The sequence below is a fragment of the Oreochromis aureus genome, linkage group 3 (assembly GCF_013358895.1).
Source record: "Oreochromis aureus strain Israel breed Guangdong linkage group 3, ZZ_aureus, whole genome shotgun sequence".
NCBI classification, from domain to species: domain Eukaryota; kingdom Metazoa; phylum Chordata; class Actinopteri; order Cichliformes; family Cichlidae; genus Oreochromis; species Oreochromis aureus.
In genome coordinates this window covers 3,270,365-3,293,244 of record NC_052944.1, presented here as the reverse complement: position 1 = coordinate 3,293,244, position 22,880 = coordinate 3,270,365, and the positions used below count along the sequence as shown (strand labels likewise).

At 43.4% G+C, this 22,880-nt stretch overlaps 1 protein-coding gene and 2 long non-coding RNA genes across 3 annotated transcripts; 2 read left to right on the top strand and 1 right to left on the bottom strand.

Annotated features, from left to right (window-relative positions):
* The first annotated feature begins 3,962 nt into the window (after positions 1-3,962).
* Positions 3,963-12,491, top strand: LOC120438742. Its single transcript, XR_005612093.1, has 4 exons — positions 3,963-4,119; positions 10,112-10,247; positions 12,244-12,320; positions 12,437-12,491. It is a non-coding gene; the product is annotated as an uncharacterized LOC120438742 (long non-coding RNA).
* Positions 12,492-13,586: 1,095 nt separating this feature from the next.
* On the top strand, positions 13,587-15,896 carry LOC120438733 (NLR family CARD domain-containing protein 3-like). Its single transcript, XM_039609159.1, has 2 exons — positions 13,587-14,254; positions 15,762-15,896. The coding sequence occupies exon 1, from the start codon at positions 13,692-13,694 to the stop codon at positions 14,211-14,213; it is 522 nt and encodes a 173-aa protein (XP_039465093.1). The 5' UTR covers positions 13,587-13,691; the 3' UTR covers positions 14,214-14,254; positions 15,762-15,896.
* Positions 15,897-18,656: 2,760 nt separating this feature from the next.
* On the bottom strand, positions 18,657-19,700 carry LOC120438759. The gene is made up of 2 exons (XR_005612117.1): positions 19,549-19,700; positions 18,657-18,995 (listed from the first exon to the last, which is right to left on the bottom strand). It is a non-coding gene; the product is annotated as an uncharacterized LOC120438759 (long non-coding RNA).
* Between the last annotated feature and the right edge of the window lie 3,180 nt (positions 19,701-22,880).

Genomic DNA, 22,880 nt, shown 5'->3' with positions numbered 1-22,880 from the left:
CAGGCCACATGTCTCCTTCTGTCACCTGAAAGTACAGAAATTTTAAAACCTTCTAATAAACAGGGTCCCAGCTTCTCCTGGGAAAAGTCACCACTGCCATAATCCTCCAGGGGATCAAAAACAACTAACATCTTTATTATATATCAGGACAGAAAATCATTTCATCTCAAATGGAAAACAGCTTTATTTGGAATAATCAGCACTATCAACTGGTTTGGGATCTCCACCAGTTTCATGTCTTTACAGCTTCTCCAACAAAGTTCCTGTAAAATCAGCATTTTTGTCTTTATTGGTTTGATAGTGATTGATTATTCAGTCCCAATCTGCTGTCATCTAAAGAACAAAATGATGTTTCTATGAGTCAAAAAGCTCCAGATGTTGTTCACAAAGAAAACAAAGATTAGGAACTTAAACACAAAGTGTTTGGAGCCAAAATGTTCCCAAGCTGCTCTTTTTGAAATGGCAGAGGTACAGTGGTGTCTAACAGCACACTGTGGAAGGCAAACATGTTATTGTTGGATGAAACTTCATGAATCCTTTGTAGATTTGAGCTTTTGGAGCCTTTCTTTTCTCTTCAGGTGTACAGAGGCTGAGGAGGCAGGTGAAGCAGGTGGAGCTGTTGTAATGCTGGCAGAGGGTGTGTCTTAGTAACTCTGTGAGGTAGAACTGGATCCAACATTGTGGATGTGTTGATGTTGGAGCCATTAAGATTCTCTGGCACACTGTAGGATTTCCCTGTGATTCACTGCGGGGGCATTTTGGAGTCTGTCAATGAAACTCTTCATATTTGTGTTTGACTCCAGTTTATAGAAACAGAGAAATGTGTCATGCTTTTGTTCGGCCTCCACAAATATACACATTTGTTCATTGGTTGGACTTTTTGGAAGGAGACACATTGAAAACCATGTTAATGAGATCTTGTTGTTTCCTGTGGATCCGACACAGAGAGTGGACTTCAGACAGAAAGCGTGGAAGAGATTTTAGAGGTCGTGTGTGGCAACAGGAAGTTTCTGTATGTTTGCTGATCTTCCATGTGGAAAACAACACGTGATGTTTGTGAAGTTCTACAATGATCATTGTTCTGACAGCATTTTGAGTGGGAACAGTTCAAACTGAGAGTAGTGGGAGTTATTTACTGATTGAAACAAGCTGAATGTTTCTGTGCACGATGAAGATCAGCATCAGCAGCTCAGCTGATCAATGAATTGACATCTATCAGTCATTTCATGAGATGAAGTCATCAGCAGACATTTGTTCTAACTGTGTGATAAATGTCAGAACGTCAGGGCTCTGCTTTAGTCACTACTTGATGATCATTGGCTCATTGTTGAATCCAGTGGCCCAGTCTGACCTCTGACCCTTTGCTGCAGGTCTTCTGTGTTATCTCCACTTTCATGTCTGATCTTCTGCTGTATCGTCCAAAATAAACATCTGAATCATTTCCAACACTTCAGCAGATCTTTAGTTTGGGCAGCACAGTACAAAATAACACATATTGTACTATACTGCCCACTTCCTGATCTTATTGGATCTGTGTGTGAGGTTGGTGAAGGAAACACATGTTTACTGAGTGAATCGCTGCCATTAGGAACTAGTTTTATATCACAGCCTAGAAATCACACAGGACCATTTCTGCAAGTGAAAAGTTGTAATTGGAGGAAAATAATTGTATCGTTTGTACGACTGTTGTTTGTAAATGAAGGATTGTCCCAACTACATGTGCTGCTGACCTTTGACCTTTTCTTTAGGTGCACAGAGGAGTCTGTGGAAACATCCAGAACTGAGGCAGTGCTACAGATGTCTTCAAATAAAGTGGTGTATTATCCATGGGTGCGTTCCTGTTCAGACCTGCTGGCTGTCAATGGGCTTCATCCCATTTCAGACTGCCGGTGGTCGCTGTGATCTAAACTCAACATGGCTCCTGTGTTAGAAGAGCCTCTGATTTTAAAATATGCACATTTAATAGTTTCTTTCCAACACTATGGAGCTACCAGCCCAGTATATGTAGCCCACAGTAGATGGAGTTATCAAGCTGCACTGACAAACATCAGGACTCATGTGATCCCTACATGTGGACCTTTCACACATGGATCCAAGTGCAGATTCAACTCTGCATTACATTTGACTTCAGCTGTTACACACTTTCATTTTCTAGCTGTGTCACTTCCTGCTTTTTGGATCAGATAGTTTATCCATGTCCACAAATGTTTGGCTGCATATTTGTATCATCTATATTTTCCAGTATTCATACAGCCGATATTTCATGTGAACTCCAATCTGCCACCTGCCATCACGTTTTCAGGGTTAGTTCAGTGTTGAAATGTAGGACAAACAGCAGCACATGTTCTCTAAATGTTTGCAGTCATTTTAAATGAAGCTGATACTACATGAGACATTTCCACATTTATTGTCTTTGAACAGAGAATAATAAAGCCATCAAACATATACAGGCTGTGCAAATACAAACTTCTGTGGTGCATTTGATGACCTGCAGAGGAGAAGAAGTCGGGCTTTTCAGCCCTAACACAACCTCTTTGTTCTCAATACTACAAAACCTTAAAAGGCTGATATGCAAGTTTGCATCAATCACCAACACAGTTGTGTTTGTTTCTAGTATAGTTATAAATAAGCTGATCAAATATCTGCTGACTGATTAGATCCAGTATCTATTACAGATGAACTGGATATCACAGCATGTTGTTAATCCGTCATATCAAACTAAACAGTGTTGCTGGTGTAAATGTCCTCCAATAAAGTCAGATGAGGGCTTCTGTTGCCAGGTAACGATGATGTCACACTGGATCTTCTGATCTTTAGCATCGTAGCGCTCGGAGTCTGATGTTGGCTCATGTGTTGTCATACACCAACATGACGTTCTGCTAGTCAAGGCCTCACCTTAACCCACTGATGCTGATCACACAGACCCACTAATAGAACTGTTTGATCAGGTTTATGCAGCGTCACCATTAATGTCACATTTAATCAGACACATTTACACTACAAGCCCACTACAACCATTATCAACATTTTAAATTACATTATACATCTGCACTGATTTAAAGGGCGACTATTTTAACCTGGTTCATTTCTCCACCTTAACAGTTCATTCCTCAAATGAAGCAAAAAAATGTACCAACAAATAATTTAATATTTATTTTCCAACTTTTACAAGTGAAATCAAACAAGTGTATTTAACAATGACAACCAGAGTGGAAGCTGCTCATACAGAGTCCAACCCAGGCTAAAAGGAAGTTGAGTAGAGCAGCATCATCAAAGTGTCGGCTCGCTGAACACGGTGCAAGATCGCCATCTGCAGGACAAAACTAGTTTTTCTCGCCCTCCTCGTCAACGTCATCGTACAACAAAACATGCAGATCAGGTGACATGACTGTCTAAGAGGCGGAGTTAAACTGTGGCAGGTAAGCATGTGGAGGAGGAGCAACAACTGCAGCATGACACTGGAACATCATCATTGCATTATACAGTTTCCTCTCTAACTGGATGATGCTGTGAACAAGAACAGCTGTGGAACCATTGGCCGTTTCCCATAGTGTAGCTGAGTCAAAACAGCCCAAGTGCTGAGAGGGAAAACATGATGATTTATGTAAAGTCATAACTGGCTGCAGCAGCTGACCTTTGACCTGTGAGCTGCAGCTTAAGCTTCTTTTATGGTTCAGTGTTTAATGTTTAAACTGTTTATGGCTGCACACACGCCCACAGTCAGGTTGTATACATATTGAAATGTTATATACAGTGTGGCAGCTGACCTTTGACCTTTAACCTGCGAGCTTCAGACTCATTGCTGGTGTGAGGTGTTTAATACTATTGAAGCTTGCAGACACACCCACATCATCTGATTTGTTCTCAGGGTTGTTCAGTGTGTTGGAGTTGGAGCAGAAACCTGCTGCAGGTTAATTATTGATCAAACAATATCACACAAGGTGCAGCAGCTGACCTTTGACCTGTGAGCTTCAGACTCTTTGCTGGTGTGAGGTGTTTAATGTGACTTCAGCCTGCAGACACAGAGGACTGATGAAGCAGAAGATTGTCTCTGTTTCTACACAGACCTGGTCCAGACAGCAGAGCTGCAGAGTGAAGACGTTCATGGGAAGAAGCTGAGTAAGTGCAACGTCCTCTTTGAATCCTGGATCAGGAAGTGAAGCCGGTGAATATTTGCTGTTTAAATAAGGTTTCTGTCTTTGACTCAGTCTGCTGTCACTTTGTTTCAGAGAGAAAAAGAGATTTCAGATTAACTGCATTATATGCTGAGTAACTAAATGCTGCTAGTCTGTGGTGTCACTCCCAGCAGCATCACGTCATTTCTTTACTCTGACCTTTAACATCAGTTCACTTAGCTAGCAGAGCAGCTAGCAGTTAGAGTATGAACTCTGTGTCAGCAGTCAGCTTGGTCCTGGTGGTCGCCTGGTTTCATGTTTGCTGATGATCCAGATGTGTCCACATATTTATTTATTTCTGTAAATGTAAAGACTTTACAGATAAACAACAGCAGCCCTCTGGCTGGACTCTAACCTGTGAGTTTCCTGTGATTGAAACCACAAGCTGACATTTTCCTTCTGAAGCAGCTGAATGGATGTTTGAGTTTACCTCCATACATGGTGCAAATAAACCCGCTTTGGATGGTTTGGAGGCGGAGCCAAAAGCAGGACAGGATTCTAATGTGATTGGTCACTTTGATGAGGCGGCTGTAACTCAGGTGGTCGAGCAGGTGACCTGCTAACCAGAAGGTTGGTGGTTTAATGCCAGTCTGCATGATGTCCTTGGGCAAGATACTAACCCCATGTTGCTCTCCGATGCATCCATTAGAGTGTGAATGTTAGACAGGAAGCACTTAGAAACATGGAAAAAGTGCTTGTGTGAATGTACAAGTTGTGTAAAGCTTGTGTTTGAAAAATAAAGTTTATTTCTTATTATTTATTTATAATAAAGTTATTTCCTGTGCAGCAGTGGAAATACTGACAACTACAGCTGGATTATTTATTTGAACTATTTTAAACCAGAGGCTTCAGACGCAGGTTCTGCAGCCTCTGCACTGCTGTGCCATCAGTCTGTTGGACAGTATTTGATAGATTTCAGGGGAAAATGAAGGAACATGAACAACTGGTCAGAAACACTTATACTTTATACATCATGCTTTTCTTATGCAACATCCACACGTGAATCATGAAACTTTAACATTTAAAGTATCGTAGCTCTGTTGCTAAATTTTCTGACTCTTGTTTTAATGGTAATAGTCAAAGTGTGATCGGTGAATTGTGAGCAGCAGAAAGGAGGAAAGCACTAATGCTGGCACAAGGGGCCACAAGCCAGTGTACTCCAAGTGCCAGCCTGTGTAAATGGGGAGTGTTGCATTAGTAAGGGCCTTCTGAACTAAAGCTTTACCAAATAAAATGTGTGGATCATAATGAATAAGACTGTCATGCTACTGATGGCTGAAAGAAAAGGAAGAGGAGGAAGGAGGCATGTTAGGAGTAGGGATGGGTGTCGTTTAGGTTTTATCCGATACCGGTGCCAAACTGGTACTTTTGAAATGGTGCCGGTGCTTAAATGGTGCTCGAATCAGTGCTTAAAGAATGGAGAACACAAACTTTGTCCAAAAACCTCTCATGTTTTTATTTTTAGCAGTCTCTTTTTCTTCTGCAAAATGATAACCAAGTCAGCCTTTTCTGTTGATACAACACACCTACTGTGGTTGGAACCGGTGCTTAAAGAATGGAAAACACAGACTTTGTCCTAAAACCTCTCATGTTTAGTTGTTTTTTTTTGTAAAAAGATAACAATGTTAGCCTTTTTTGCAGCTATAGGGCATATATGGTTTCACTCTATCAAACAAGAAGACAGCAGCATGTAACTACGACCTTCTCCCACTACAACCCTTCATATTCATGAAGCAGAAGTGAGGAAGCAGTTTAAAAGTCTGAATGCTCGAAAAGCTCCGGGCCCAGACGGTGTGTCTCCTGCCACCCTCAGACACTGTGCAAACGAGCTGGCCCCAGTGTTTTCTGGCATTTTCAACTCCTCACTGCAGGCATGTCATGTGCCTGTCTGCTTCAAGTCCTCTACCATAATCCCTGTCCCCAAGAAACCAAGGATCACTGGACTAAATGACTACAGACCTGTGGCTCTGACATCTGTGGTCATGAAGTCATTTGAGCGCCTGGTTCTCTCCTACCTCAAGACCCTCACGGCCCCCCTCCTGGATCTCCTGCAGTTTGCATACAGAGCCAACAGGTCTGTAGACGATGCTATCAACATGGCTCTACACTTCATCCTGCAGCATCTGGACTCCCCAGGAACCTACGCTAGGATCCTGTTTGTGGACTTCAGCTCTGCCTTCAACACCATCGTTCCAGACCATCTCCAAGGCAAGCTTTCCCAGATGAATGTGCCTGATCCCATCTGCCGGTGGATCACTGACTTCCTGACGGACAGGAAGCAGCATGTGAGGCTGGGAAAGAATGTCTCGGACTCCCGGACCATCAGCTACGGCTCCCCTCAGGGCTGTGTTCTTTCTCCTCTGCTCTTCTCCCTGTACACTAACTGCTGCACCTCCACCCACCAGTCTGTCAAGCTAATCAAGTTTGCAGATGACACCACCGTTATTGGACTCATCTCGGATGGGGATGAGTCTGCCTACAGGAGGGAGGTTGAACGTCTGGTGTCCTGGTGCAGCCACAACAACCTGGTGCTGAATGCCCAGAAGACAGTGGAGATTATTGTGGACTTCAGGAAGCACACAGCCCCACTCCCCCCCATCATCCTGACTGACACCCTCATCACCTCTGTGGACTCATTCCGCTTCCTGGGTACCACCATCACCCAGGACCTGAAGTGGGAGCCCACCATCACCTCCGTCATAAAGAAAGCCCAGCAGAGGATGTACTTCCTGAGGCAGCTGAAGAAATTCAACCTGCCAACACGGACGATGATGCAATTGTACACTGCAATCATCGAGTCCATCCTCACCTCCTCCATCACCGTGTGGTACGCTGGAGCCACTATCAGGGACAAACAGAGACTGCAGCGTGTTGTGCGCTCTGCTGAGAAGGTGATTGGCTGCAGACTCCCATCTCTGCAGGACCTGTACACCTCCAGGACACTGGGGCGTGCAGCTCGGATCACAGCTGACCCTTCTCACCCTGGACACAGTCTGTTTGACCTGCTCCCCTCAGGCAGGAGGCTCCGGCCCATTCGCAGCAGAACCTCTCGCCATAAGAACAGTTTCTTCCCCTCTGCTGTTGGACTCATGAACAATAACCATATGACTGTTCCCACCACTAACACATGACCCTACACTGTGTTCACTGCATCATTCCATGTTTGCACGGATCACCACCTGCACTCATGTATATATCTATCTGCTTAGCACTTTTAATTTTAATTTTTATGTTTATTTAAGCGTTATCTGACAATATGTTTGCACTAAGTACCGCAGCAATTTCCTAATGTTGTAAACCTGCTCAACATTTGGCAATAAAACCCTTTCTGATCCTGATTCTGATTAATGTAATAACGTGGTTAGCCTACTCAACGTAAATTACACACGAACAACATTAAGCTACTCACGCAGAGAAGAACGGCTGCTGCTGCCATCATCATCCATCATCATGTCTGCTACACTGGCAGGGCTAGGGGCCAGGACTCTCCTCTTGGGGTTCTTGGGGGATGTTGCTAACTCCGGGTCCGATAACAGGCACCACACCCGCAGTAGATGTGCTCGATGTGAGGTCTCGCAGCAAGCTATCAAATACGGTGCATTTCTCGACTTTAAAAAAACCACTACGTGTTGCCAGGTGTTTCATGGTAAATGGACTGATTCTTATATAGCGCTTTTCTACTCTCCCGGAGTACTCAAAGCGCTTTATACAACATCACCCATTTCTCACAAGCACTTTATCTATACTCAGTGCTTTCTAAGTACATTCATACTCTGATTGATGCATCGGAGAGCAAGTTGGGGTTAGAATCTTGCCCAAGACACTTAACACGCAGACTGGAGGAGCCTGGGATCGAACCATCAACCTTCCGATCAGTAGGTGACCAGCTCTTCCTCCTGAGCTACAGCCACCCTGTTTCATCAGATTCGAGGTGTTACCTCCTTTGCATGGTATCAGCTTAAAGCACTTGTTGCAGGCTGCTTAAGCACTCGTTGCAGGCTGCTGAGTTTGCATCTTTTGCTGTGAAGTAAAGCCAGACTTTTGACCGCTTCGCCTTGGGCATTTTTAATCTGTAGCTTGTAACAGCAGTCCGGCGAGGAAGGAGCGGCTAGCAGGTCCAGCGGGCATGTGGTGTGGAGGTTAGCTGAAATACCCGAAGCCAGTCGGTTAAATCCAATAACAGACCTTTATTTGGTGTCAGCAACAATACACCACACAAGCCAGGTCTCCACGGCTCTACTCTGTCCGTACATACATGTGCGGGGATCGGTAGTCGCAGGCGCCAGGCCGTTACAACAGTAAGGTTTTTAGAGAGAAAGAACATGAGCAGCATGAAAATGGATGCCGCTAACAACACACACCCACTAGGAGACTCCCACAACTACTACAATAGTAGGGCAACCCCCCCTAGTGGTGCTATAACCCAAAAGGGTTGTTACAAGCTCTGCTCCAACATGGTAAATGGCCTGTATTTGTATAGCGCTTTTCTAGTCCCTAAGGACCCCAAAGCACTTTACACATCCAGTCATTCACACACTGGTGATGGCAAGCTACGTTTTAGCCACAGCCACCCTGGGGCGCACTGACAGAGGCGAGGCTGCCGGACACTGGCGCCACCGGGCCCTCTGACCACCACCAGTAGGCAACGGGTGAAGTGTCTTGCCCAAGGACACAACGTCTGAGACTGTCCAAGCCGGGGCTCGAACCGGCAACCTTCCGATTACAAGGCAAACTCCCAACTCTTGAGCCACAATCGTACGTGGCCCGCCTACTATCCTTGGAAAGGCAAAATGATTGGCTAGAATCCAAAGTGTATGACATCTCAGGGAAAAAAAAGCACAGAAAAAAGCACCGAAATGTGCGCTGCTTTTCGATCTGGTTACTTACGTTTATGTCAGAACCGGTATCCCTAGTTAGGAGGCAATGGTAGAGAAGGAAAGACAGGAGAGTGGAGGTGATGTATCTAAATGCATCTGAACAAAGCAGAAGTACACACCAAACTCAACGGATAGTCAAATGTAGAATCACAGAAAAAGAACTGCAGGCTGAGTTTGGATGTTTGACTTTGTCTTTCACACCTCTCTGTGGCTCACACACACACAATGATGTCAGACACATTCACACTCACTGTTTCATCTCCTTTGTGAACAAATTCATTACTTTCTTCCTTCAATGATCTACATACTACGTGCTGCCCAGTGAATACTTTGCAATGTATTTCATCCCTTTTCATGGCAGAATTACTCAGTTTATTCCCCGTTACAAGACAACAATCAGCCACACTCACACAGACCACGTCTGGCCCGCACTCGCTCACATGCCCGTTCACACACAAAATAGGCACCAATTCTCTGATATCTGATATTGATTATATTGGTAAACAGGCTGTAGCAGAAACATCCGGTCTGTTCTGAAAACTGTCTTTATTTTTTCAAAGTAAGGGAATATCTGTGGTGTGATACCGCGGGCTCATGGGCTAAGGACTTGGATTGACAAGCGCAGATGATTGTGTTGTTTCTTATAAAGGCTTGTGTGTGTGTGCCTTCCTGTGTGTGTCCTTGTGTCAGTGGAACTGAATCAGTGTGTTAGAGAAAGTGCTCCTCTGCTGTGCCGTCATCGTGTGGATGCTTCTTTTAAAGTTGGAACTCATGTTTTTATGATCTGCTTCATTTCATTGAACCTTTGTTTCTAACCATGAAGTCCCTTTGAGGTTACAGCCTCCTGGTTAGGTTTAGGCTGTTCTTGTGCTTCAGGCTGAAATATGAGGAGTAAGGAGTGGGGCTGGTTAGCCCTCATGACCCTCACCATAACACATACGTCACAGGACAGTGTTTTCCACAGAAACTCCATGAAATGATCAATGAGAACTTTAGAAACCCGTCAGTGTGATGCTTCCAGTACAACAGCACCTCTGAGTGTGTGTGTTTGCCTCTCAGACTAACTCCACCCTGACATCAAGAAGATGGAGGAAGAGGATGGAGCAGGATCTGCAGCATCCAGCTGTGTGTCTGTGAGGAGTGACTGGTCCAAAGAAAAACCTCCAGTGTTCAGTAATGAACCTGCAGCAACAATGTAAGAGAGCTGCTGACTCATTTATTCAGTGTAAATAATGATTTTTGATGCAATGGGAGAAGAAAAATGACAAAAACAGTTTTAAAAATAAGGATTAAAATATTACAAACTATATTTTTGAGTTTCCTGATGTAGTACAAAAATATATGAACATAACTGTATATAGGACAGATATTTTACGGTTCTTTTAGGCAGCACCAAAAAACAAAAAGACTATTTTTAAGCTGTCTGAGGTAGTGAGTCAACATGTCACACTGGGTCAAAGGTCAGGGAGTAAAAGTGTGTTTTAAAGGAGGTTTAAAAGCAGCGAGTGAAGGAGCCTGTCGAGGTAAATCGTTCCATAACTGATCAAATTCAGTTGGTGGACCTCTGTGTGAAATCAAGCATCTGGTCCACAGAGAGGATAACCCTCAAATGGGCTGTACAACATTATATAGTGAGACAAAAACAGAGATTATCGTAGCCATCGCTCTCTCGCATGGACCTGGCAGTCTTGCTGTCTGCTGCCAATCCTCCCCGTACCTCCGTGACCTCGTCTGGTATCTGCTCCCTCCTCTGTAAGAGACAGTAAAGGAAAACACGTCTCTGCCTAGTCTTGAAAATCTAATCTTATCATCCATTGTTCTTCTAGGGCCTCTTCTTCTTGTGGCCTCAGCTAACTGCTAATATTTAAATGGCTAACATTAACATTTGTGCCAGCCAGGTTGTTCAGTGTTGTGACAGTCAGCTGCTTCAGCTGCTGCTGGGATGGGCTGTGGCAAAGAGAACAGAGAAAATCAAAATCAGAGTTTTTCTCTGAATTAAAAGCAAGGAAACAACAATATATTCTACATGGTGAAACTGATGGTTTATGGTGTTTGGGCCTGTTTTTCTGTATTTATGCAGATAAAGTGTAAACTCAGATGAATTATACCATCAAATGTTAAAGGAAAATATCAGGATGAGTGTCTGTGAGCTGAGAAGGACGTGAAGCGAGCAGTTTATCCCAGAGCTGAAGCTGCTCTGTGTGCAGAGATGAGCTCAGATTCCTGCTGTGATTGATCAACAGTCACAGAAATGTAGACTTGTAGTTATTACTGCAGGATGGTCACAGCAGATACTGATAAACATGGATTATGAGGATGGATGATCAAGTTTCTCACTCTCTCCTTTAAATCTCACTTTTTCTTCTTCACAGTTTATCTGTAATTATTCATGAATAACACTGAAAGAGTTTCTTTTATATTTCCCCTTGAACATCACCTTATTAGGGCGGCATTAGGAAATAGCCCCCCTCCAAAGAATGAATGAATGAATGATGATAATAATAAAATGATTAAAAAGCAGAGCTCAGAGTGGTAGATGGTCAAACATGGATCCACGGGTGGTTCAACTGCATTTGGTGACGTGACTAAAGCAAATCTTTCAAATAATCCCACCATCAAAGGGATGTTGTCTCCTTTACTACGGTTACTTTACTTGGTCACCGTGTGAATTTCTTTGAAATGAACCAAATTCTTTTATTTGTTGGTGTGAAATGCACTACACACAGGTCTTTGTCTCCAGATGCCACGTTTATTTATAGTTTCCTGTGTGTTATGACCGACCACAGCTGTCGGCCTCAGCTGATTTCCCGCTCCCCTCCGCTCCTCTCCCGTCTCACTATAAGAGGGAAGGAAACCATCATCAGTCCAAAACGCCATCAGCTGTTCTCACCTGCGTCTCCAGCACCGCCCCGTTCACCCCACCACTCCTCCCCTGCAGCCGCGCCCGGGACCACACCTCCGCCACAGTTGGTTGTTGCATATTTAAGCTCTACAGTCAGGAAAGGAGGAGATGAGGCCTCAACAATGTTGGGTTGTAGCTGTGGTTCAGGTTAGAGTGAGTGTCCATGGAATAAATGCAAGTCAGTGAACTGGAAACATGACTGTGTTCAAACTTTGTTTCCTTTTTATAATGAGTCTAATCAAAGGTGGACAGAAGTATCTCCACTTTGACTTTTCTGTGTCACCATCAGAGCTTCTGCACAGTGTGGAGAAAGATCCAGAAGCAGAGCTGGACTGCAGACAGCCAGTCAGAGCAGCTGTGTACAAAGTAAGACTGAACATCTGTCTGCTGATGGACTCATTTCTGAAAACTGGACTTCTTGTGTTGTTCAGACATTGAAGAGTTTTCTTTGTCTTTAGTCTCATTGTTTTTCTTTCTTTCAGCAGATGTTGGTCTGCAGGAGGTTTTAGATGAACATAAGATCAGTCTGAGGAGGAGATGTGAACGTGTGACTGAAGGAAGTGATGAAACAGGAAGTAGAACCCTCCTCCACACCATCTACACTGAGCTCTACATCACAGAGGGACAGAGTGAAGAGGTTCATACCCAACATGAGGTGAGGCAGCTGGAGACAGCTTCCAAGATGGACGCCCTCCATGACGCTCCAATCAGGTGCCAGGACATCTTTAAAGCCTTACCTGACCAACAGAGACCCATCAGAGTGGTTCTGACCAACGGCGTGGCTGGTGTTGGAAAAACCTTCTCAGTGCAGAAGTTCACTCTGGACTGGGCAGAGGGCTTGGAGAACCAACATGTCAGTGTGGTGGTTCTGCTTTCATTCAGGGAGCTGAACCTGATCAGAGATGAGCAGTACAGTCTTCTGGAGCTGCTCCATGTTTTCCATCCAACATTACAGAAGGTCACAGCAGAGAAGCTGGCTGTCTCTCAGCTTTTGTTCATCTTTGACGGCCTGGATGAAAGCAGACTTTCATTGGATTTCACCAACAGGAAGCTGCTGTCTGATGTCACACAGAAGTCATCAGTCAGCCAGCTGCTGACAAACCTCATCCAGGGGAATCTGCTTCCCTCGGCTCTCGTCTGGATAACTTCCCGACCGCAGCAGCCAATCAGATCCCTCCTACATGTGTTGACAGGCTAACAGAAGTACGAGGCTTCACTGACGCCCAGAAGGAGGAGTACTTCAGGAGGAGATTCAGTGATGAAGAGCTGTCCAGCAGAATCATCTCCCACATGAAGACATCCAGGAGCCTCCACATCATGTGTAGTATCCCAGTCTTCTGCTGGATCACTGCTACAGTTCTGGAGCACATGTTGACTACAGAGCAGAGAGGAGAGCTGCCCAAGACCCTGACTGACATGTACTCACACTTCCTGCTGGTTCAGACAAAGAGGAAGAAGAACAAGTACCATGAGGGACATGAGACGAGTCCACAGGAGCTGACGGAGGCTGACCGGGAAGTTCTTCTGAAGCTGGGGAGGCTGGCGTTTGAACATCTGGAGAAAGGAAACATCATGTTCTACCAAGAAGACCTGGAGCAGTGTGGTCTGGATGTGACAGAGGCCTCGGTGTACTCAGGAGTTTGTACAGAGATCTTCAAAAGAGAGTGTGTGATCTTCCAGAAACCAGTCTACTGCTTTGTTCATCTGAGCATTCAGGAGTTTCTGGCTGCAGTCTACATGTTCCACTGTTTCACCAACAAGAAGACAGAGGTGCTGAAGATGTTTCTAAAACCAAAATCTTTAATCAAGATGATTTCCAGTGTTTTTGATAACAAAGATCTTGATGTATTTCTGAGGAGAGCCATGGAGAAATCCCTCCAGAGTAAAAATGGCCACCTGGACCTGTTTGTTCGCTTCCTTCATGGCCTCTGTCTGGAGTCCAACCAGAGACTCTTACTAGGTCTGCTGGGTCAGACAGAGATCAGTCCAGGAACCATCCAGAGAGTCATCAACAACGTGAAGGAGATGAACAGTGATGAAATCTCTCCTGACAGAAGCATCAACATCTTCCACTGTCTGATGGAGATGAACCACCTCTCATTATTTCAGGAGATCCAAGAGTTCCTGAAGTCAGAGAACAGATCAGAGAAGAAACTCTCTGAGATCCAGTGCTCAGCTCTGGCCTTCATGCTGCAGATGTCAGAGGAGGTTATGGATGAGTTGGACCTGCAGAAGTACAACACATCAGAGCGGGGATGACAGAGACTGATTCCAGCTGTGAGGAACTGCAGAAAGGCTCGGTGAGTCCAGATGTGATCATTAACATCATTGATCAGTGTAGGTTAGTAGTTTAATTTTGAAAATAAAATCAGATTGTAAGCACAAAGTGTTTGTGTCCGTACGCTGCAACCTTCCACACCATCCTTTATTGTACAGACTCAGCAGCAGCTCCATGGATCCCAAATCCAAGAGTGGAGAACAGATTTGAAGTGTGTCACATCCATGCAGTCACAGCTGTTTCCACCATGTTTGCACTGATATTAATCCTGTTCAATGACACGTTTCATATCAGTGAATATGTTCTTTAGGACGTCCACTGACATGTTTAAGTGTCCTGCTGGAAATCACTCAAATCATCCATGAAATCCATGAAAAATCCTTTTAGTGTTTCTAACTTCACCCTCTGTCCTCTCTCTCTCTCCATCCTCCTCACTGCTTCTTTCACTGATAATCACACAAACATCGTATTCAGCTACAAAATAACACAATAATATCATCTGATGATCATTATTAGAAGAGCAGGATCCATATTTGATATCAGAGTAACACACTGCTTGGTTATGTGCAGTCATCATCAGTGACTGTGGGTCAAACAGAAGCTCTCTGATTGGTTGCTGACCTTGGTCACCTGTCCACTCTCACCTGTTTGTGTTTGCTCTCTCTTTGCTGTCTCCATCTCTCTCTCCTTTCTCCCTCTCTGTCTTTGTACCGCCACTCAGGTCCAATGGAAACAGTGACATTTACAAACCAATCAAATATAAACTGATCCATTTCAGGTTCTAACAATATTCAAAGTGAATACAGGCTGCTGCTGGACACAGACAGGTAACATCATTTTGACTTGCTGTCACCTGGATCTGGACTCATAAACACTGAAGCCCTGAACAGGAATACAAATCATTTTCTGCCAACTAGCGACACACCAGCAGATAATGGCTCAGAAAGCTAAAATGAGCCAATCATTTCTGTGTTTAGTTCCCTGAAATCAGATCTGATATCAGCAGCTCTGAGTTCATTCATCATTATTGTCCAGTGATGAGATTTCTGCTCCGTTTGGTAACAGTCAGCAGGTTTTTCCTGCGTGTGGGACGTGAACAGTCGTACCTGACAGCAGGTAGCAAACAGAGATCATCTTTCCAGCTGGAACTCTTCACTGAGCTGAACTCATTCAAAATGTTCTGGAGTCAAAACAGGAAACAGTCCAAATGTGTGTCTTCACTCTGACTCTGGATCAGATCTCAGTGACAGACTGTGGACATTATGGAAGCCTAAATGTGACACCATCTTCCTCCTTCATCTGCAGATTAAAGCCAAACAAAGATTCTCATTAAAAGTCTGCAGGTCTGAGAGAGACTCAATCGTTGTGTCATGTCAAACACAGTAAGAGGAGCTGAAGCACAGATGTGAAGAGCAGATTCATCAGATTATGACCTCACTCTGTTTTGTCTTCATATACATTCAGTCTGTGTTTATAATGCAGATTTTCTGCTTTTATAATAACACATTTTATATTTTCTATCATCACAGACTGACTCTGTGTGGACTCTCAGAGTCTCACTGTGAAGTTGTGGCCTCAGCTCTGAAGTCCAACCCCTCCCATCTGACAGAGCTGGACATGAGAGGAAATGATGACCTGCAGGATTCAGGGATGAAGCTTCTGTGTGCTGGACTGGAGAGTCCAAACTGTCGACTGGAGACTCTGAGGTGAGTTCACTGACTGCGGCTGTTGTTGTTTTTCTATATTTCAGGTCTTTGATTGATGTTTGAAACTTTCTTTAGTTCCTAAATGTTCAGGATGTGTCTGAAGACAAATGTGAAGAAGTTTGAGTGCTTTCAGAAATGTTGTGTCTTTCCAAATGACTGAACAACAGTTTTTCCTTTTGGCTCCAAACAGAAGTGACAGACTTGAGCAGGGTTCATTTAAAGGCTGACAGAAGTGGAGTGGTGACGGGAGATGTTTGACAGGACAGTGTTTCAGCCTCCACAGGTTCATGTTGTGCTCCATCAGTCAGTGAAGATGAAGTCAGTGCTGATGAGGCTGTAGAGTGTGTGAGGGATGTGAATGAGGATGATGAAGATCTGATGATAGCAGATAAAAACAGGCTGCAGAGACTTTGAGCCATACAGGGCACACAGTGTGTGTACAGAACAGCTGAAATCATTCTGGAGGCCTCACTGGAATATGGAAGCATCACAGTACAGCTTCACTAAAGTCTCTGATATGAGATGAGAAATGAAGCAGCCAGAGCTTTTTCATGAGTGGAAATCCACTGTGACTGTGTGAGCTGCTACAGCCTCCAGATTAGCCAGCAGCTCATCCTGCTCAACATTTTCTCACCAACTTTAATGGAAGTGTGATGTTTTCAGCTGGAGTGATGGTCAGGGTGGCCTCCCTCTCCTCTTCTTCTCCTCTTCCTCTTTCATTTGTAAAGCCACTTCTGCTGCTTTCATTCATTTGGAAGTCCTGTAGCTGAGTTTGGGAGAGACTAACAGCCTCGGCAGCAGAGGGGAGAAAGGCTGTAACACCACCACTTTACTCTGTTCTACCTGTCACATCATTTTATCAGGAAACAAATATGTTTTTTACTATGTTTGTCTTGAAGATGTAAGAAGATCACATGGTGCTTTTTATTATTGTGTTGGTTTGTTTCCTGTCTCTTGGATGGAGCCCAGCTGTGCGTGGCCCCTGGGCCTGTGGTCAGAGTGTGTGCTGGATAATCCGGCCCAGGATGAGGCCAAACTGACATGGGATGAAATGTCTGTCACATAATTGAGCTTAGTGTAGTTTCATTTCTGCACAATTCAAAAACAACCAAAACTTTTTTCTGTCTTTTCTATGTTATACTGTAGACTTTCTTTGATACTGTGTCCAAAAGGAGCAGCTTTTACTTTGAAGGGGAGCCGTCTCTGTTTCCTCTTCAGGTTGGATGATGGAAGCAAATGAGTGTGTGATGTTCGTTCAGTGTTGCACTTTGTAGACGCGCTCCCTGAGCACTGGTCTCACAGCCAGCTGCACATAGAGACCAGTGTTGTTAGTCCAGGTCAGAAGATGACTTGTTGGAATGAAAATGAGCTTGTAGTTTGTCTGCTTTAATCATGTGACTGGAAAAAGGTGTTGGACTTCAAATATGTCCATTTCTTTCACACTTCACCTTTAAAAGTGAAGCCATGTGGTTCCTGGAAGGAAAAACACGACTTTTTCAAGTCTTTGTCCTGTTTTTATGATAAATGTACGACTTTAATGTGAAACGTTCAGAGTTTTTTCTCTTGTTGTGTTTGTTTGAAGCTGCTTCCTGTTGGCTTCAGCTGTTTGGAGTTTCCATTTTCTAAACTTCTACATTCTGAACCTTCTTCAGCTCTGAACAGATGATGAAACACTGAATGATTTCAAGCACTTTGTCTAATAAACTTACATCTTTCATTATTTATACAGATTGAGCTACTGTGGTTTGTCAGAGATCAGCTGTGATTATCTGGCAGCAGCACTGAAGTCCAACCCCTCCCATCTGAGAGAGCTGGACCTGAGCATCAACAAGCTGCAGGATTCAGGAGTGAAGCATCTGTGTGGTTTCCTGGAGAGTCCAGGATGTGGACTTGAAACTCTGAGGTCAGTCAGCATGTTTTAGTTGTGCTGAGATGAATATGATGTGAAAGTTGTGCTGACACTAAACTGCAGACATCAGGCTGATATTATACTGATCCACACTGAGGATCTTCATGGTAAAGTCTGTTTTCTTCTTCTCTGGTTTAGTCCATTGACTGCAGCAGAACAATGTTCACATTTCAAACAGTGAGACTCAACGTATGGCCCGCGGCCCACACGCGGCCTGCCCACCTTTCCTGATTCAGAGAGAGGGGACCCTGATTAACTGTGTAGTGTTCTTCCTCACAGTTCTAAGTATCAGACACAACAATGAATAATCCACAGCTGTCTGTCTTTAGCAGGTCAAAGGTCACGGCACACAGCAGACAGTGGGAAATATTCTAATTCTGATCATTTATCAGCACATATCCATATGTATAAAAACAAAGCTGACACTGTGAGACTTGATCAGAGGTGTGATCATCACAGCAGAGGCCTTTGTGTCAAAGTCACTGAGGATCAAACAGAAACACATGAAGCAGATTTTCCTCTTCTGGCTTTTTATAGCAGATAACCTTCAAAATATTCTGCAGTCGATCAAAAACTGAAGCAAACCATGAATCAACATGTGAATTTAACACTGGTGGTGCAATACTAGTAATGGGCATGTAAGACCTGTTAGTGCTACTTCTTGCCTTCTTTGCCTGTAGTACAGGCAGTATAGTTACCTTTAACCACAGTACGAGGACAGAAGGCAAATATGGACCAGATCAGACAGGTTCAAGATTCAGTAGGAGCCAAGGGTGTATGACAAAAGAGGACTTGTACGCTAATAGGTGTAGAAAACACAATTGCATTTATTAGCAATTATTAAAGTTTAGCAGGTTGTGCACATTTAACAAAAGTAGAGCGTGCTTATTGAAAACAAAATAAAATAAACCCCACAAATGGTCGACCCAAGGATATATTGTCTTTTGTGCCTTTTTTTAAAGTCAATTTCAGTCTTTCAATGTTCAATATTCACTCAGTGTGTTTGTAACCAGTCGGGTTACAATCTACCAGTTCATCCGGCTCTTTGGGCTGGGCTTGCCATCCAGTACTGGAAAAGGGATCCTCGATTCTTCTCAGGTCCTCAAAACCAATCCAATCCAAATAAGCAAAGGGAAAAAAAACCTGACCTGGAGACCAGGCCAGAACACAGTAGTTCAACATTTAAGCTATGATGTCTGTAACTTATTATTACTACTAGTTGCTTGTAGTGCTTCTAAATTTCTTTCAAAATATTCTATGTTGTACAACAAATTATTCTAATTTCAAAGGGAAAAAGTGCATAGGAAACACACATTTAAAATAATACAAAATAGCTCGGCAGTGCATTAAAAATACACATTGGCTTGAGACTTATCAAGTTTCAGCTAAGTAAAGTGCAGGTGAAGGCACTCAATTTCACGTTGTTAATACTTAGTGTGTAGAACTATAATTAGCACCATGAGAAAAGTGAACATGTACTAACATAATAACTTCACACAAAACCATACATTATACATCAATACCACAGTAATATGACATGAACCTTTAAAGAACATTTCGTATAAAGTGCAGCAGACTCAGTGCTAATTGCTTTAGCCTCGGAAAAGGCACTTTCATTGCAAAATGGCTAACGGAAGTTAGCATCGGAGCTAGCGGCAAGTAGCATGCTATGCTAGTGCACATGCGCTGCCTGGGACTTACCATGTGAAGCAACAAATGCTACATGGGGCTTCACAGTGCTCACGCTGGCTCACGGCCTCTGGAATACAGTATCACTCTTATTATTCTTGCCGAAAAAAGGACTTTCACTATCCAGCTAGCTTCTTCGCCGCACGAGTAAACTGATCTTTCACCATCTGTGTCTCTGGCTATCTGACTGGCACACGAAGGCACACACAGATGTCTGAGCAACGCACCCAGACTGGGGGAGGGTCAGACCGGCCAATGATTGGTCGCTCAGTGGATCTAACCAAACACACTCTGCAGGACTAAGTCCTGCCCCCACACCATTTATATATTACATATACATATGTACAAATTAATTAAACTTATGTTTACATGCTTTTTATCAGTATTTATTATAATTAACTTTGTTTTTATCAATATTTATTCCCATTGTGAGAGTATGAATATTTATACTTTTAATCCCATTTTTAACACTGGGTTACATGAACATGACCTGATGCTGCTGAAGTGAAGCAAAGTTACAGAGATTTGATTACAGACACAGCTGAGAGTTTGTAATGTGTCATCATTTTAAAAGATTTCAATTTCTTCAGTATTGAAAAGCAGAAATGAGGCTTTGTTTTCGGAGGCCGACAGCAGTGAACACAACAGCAGACTGGTGCGTAATAAGCAGTGAACTAGAAAGCGAAAATTTCTGAAGAAATTTTAAGTGTGCCTATGCTGCTGCTAATCAGTGTAGTTTGCCATTCATACAGCTACAGAGAGCAAAACTCAGCAGAGCAGCCATTCTCCACCATGAACTATGGTAAAAACAAACACCGCTCGCGCCTCACAGATGACAGCTTACAGTTTTGGGTAAAGATGAAGTGACTTTGTACAGCGCCGATTTGCAGACGCTGTGCACACAGGTTCATGAGCAGAAGTCCCATTGTACCACGGCAGACCCGACAATGTTTGCATGAACACACTTTGAAGCATTACGTTATGGACCACTTTTCACACATGGTTGGTGTACCCACACAGCCGGCTGTAGCTTTTCAACTCACAGCCCGATACACACCCAAAAAACAGCCGAGAGAGCACAGACTACGCCCGAGAGGCGTGATTGCAGATGCCGCTCAGGTGGGTCCACCTCCCCTGCAGCAGCACTGCAGACCACGCCCCGCCACACACATCAAACACGTAAAATAAATATTTATGCACTTTTGCATTCACTTTTTGTTTTTGTTATTTTTACAGTGTTCTGAATGATGAACAATGGTCTACAGCCAATCTTGTGTATTATTATACAAACTTTGGTTGTAAGATGCAGATAACTATTTAATAAAAAGCTAAATATTTGATATTAGAGTAAGAAAGAAAACTATATCTTTGTGTCCCCCTTTCCCTGTTAATGCCCTACCTGGCCCCCTGGCAAAAGCTTTGCTAGATCCGCCCCTGCACAGTTACCAGCTGTCAGCTACACGAAAACAGGAGCTTGGTGTTTATTTGTCTCTCAGAAACAGTTCATAACTTCCCTTCAACTCATTCATGTCACCTAAAAAAAAGGTAAACCTGTTTCTCCATCACCAGTTCAGCTCTGATGATTCAGTAAGGACATCTCCTGGTTTGGACCAGCCACTTCTACAGCTGTGGCTCCAGCAAACATCAGCTGATACTAGAAATTAAAATCAAATGAATTCTAACAACAGCTGATCAAGCTTAAACGTGCTGCTGTTGTTTAGCGAAAGAGAAGAAAAGAGCGAAAAGCCGATTGTTGATCAGTTTCATGATTGAAGTTGCAACAGGCCAGAGAATGACAGGGGAGGCTTCATAACGACAGAATAAATCGTAATATTTTCTCTGAATGTGGCACGATTCCATTTGTATGGCAACTCTACGAACTAACCCTTATGAGTAAAATAAAGTTCAACGTCAATAACTTAGCGCGCACACAGCTGTATAGTAAGTCCCGTCGTGCTAGCTAGCAGGCAGTACGATTATGGAGAATAATAAGAATAATAAGAATAATAAATCCGAGGAATAGTAATAAGTGTGCCTCTTGGCATAGGCACACTTAATAATGCAGAAAACAGATTTTTGAAGGTAAACTGTTCTTGAAGTACACTGAGAGAGAGAGAGCTGTGCAGGAAGTAAAGGTCAAAGTCAGAGAGAATTCATGACCATGTTCATCAAACGTAAAGCGTAGTTTGGATCTTCTTTTGCTGCTGGTTCACTCAGTTTTGGTTGGAGACAGATGAAACCTGCAGCTTCAGGATCTGTGAGCTGTCCACTTTCAGCCCCGACGGCGTGTCCGTGTACGTGCCGTCGAGTGAACGATCCACGCTCTGTGTTTCCATCTTTGTGTGTTTAGCTGCTCTCATTTACTGTTTTATCTGTTTGCTTGTTGTTGAAATACTTTTGGGAGCTTTAACCTGAGATTCTGGCAAAATACATTTATATTAAAAATCCATTCAGGATTGAATGAATCAACATCGCTTTATTCAAATTAAAACCATTTAAATAGGAAAATCCATTTTTTTACAGCCGCCTCTAATGCTGGGTAATGTCAGCTGGTCCATGTGCAGCTGGCTGTGAGGCTCAGGGAGCGTCTACAAAGTGCAACACTGAAAGAACATCATCCATAAATATTGAGGAATAACTGGACTCTCATACAGCGAGACTCAAATGCCTTTAAACATCAGCTTATCCTGCTGATCCAAGTCCAACACTGAGTTTGTAAAACATGTTTGTCAATCATTTTGTTTGGTTTCTGAGGAAAATGATTCAATAACTTGGTTGCTAGTTTGAGACCTCTGACTCTACCTATTGCTGACCCAGCCATGCATGGTTCTTGCTCAAGTCTGTTCTCTGCTTTTCTACCAATTGTTTTATCTGACTTAGAGAAACTTGTGTTGAAAGCTAAACCGTGTGGCTCTCCTAATGACGTTGTTCCTCCCCGTTTTCTTAAAAAGGTATTTCCTATCATTGGACCACACATTCTGAACATTATTAATACTAGTCTTTTGTCTGGTCAAGTACCTAGGGAATTTAAGCATGCAGTCATACATCCTTTACTTAAGAAACTGGGCTTAGACAGTTCAGTCATATCCAATTTTAGACCCATCTCTAAGCTTCCCTTTCTTAGTAAGATTCTGGAAAGGATTGTTTATACTCAGTTGATGGACTACTTGAATGACTCTAATTTGTCAGAAATCTTTCAGTCCGGCTTTAAGCCATTTCACAGTACGGAGACAGCCCTCGTAAAAGTTATGAATGACATCCTGATAGCCACAGACCATGGTAAATATGCAGTGCTGGTCTTGTTGGACATGACCGCTGCATTTGACACAGTGGATCATGATTTG

What these genes read in the sequence shown, in the direction of transcription:
- LOC120438733 (XM_039609159.1), top strand. Translation starts at nt 13,692, where the DNA reads ATGTTCCACTGTTTCACCAACAAGAAGACAGAGGTGCTGAAGATGTTT.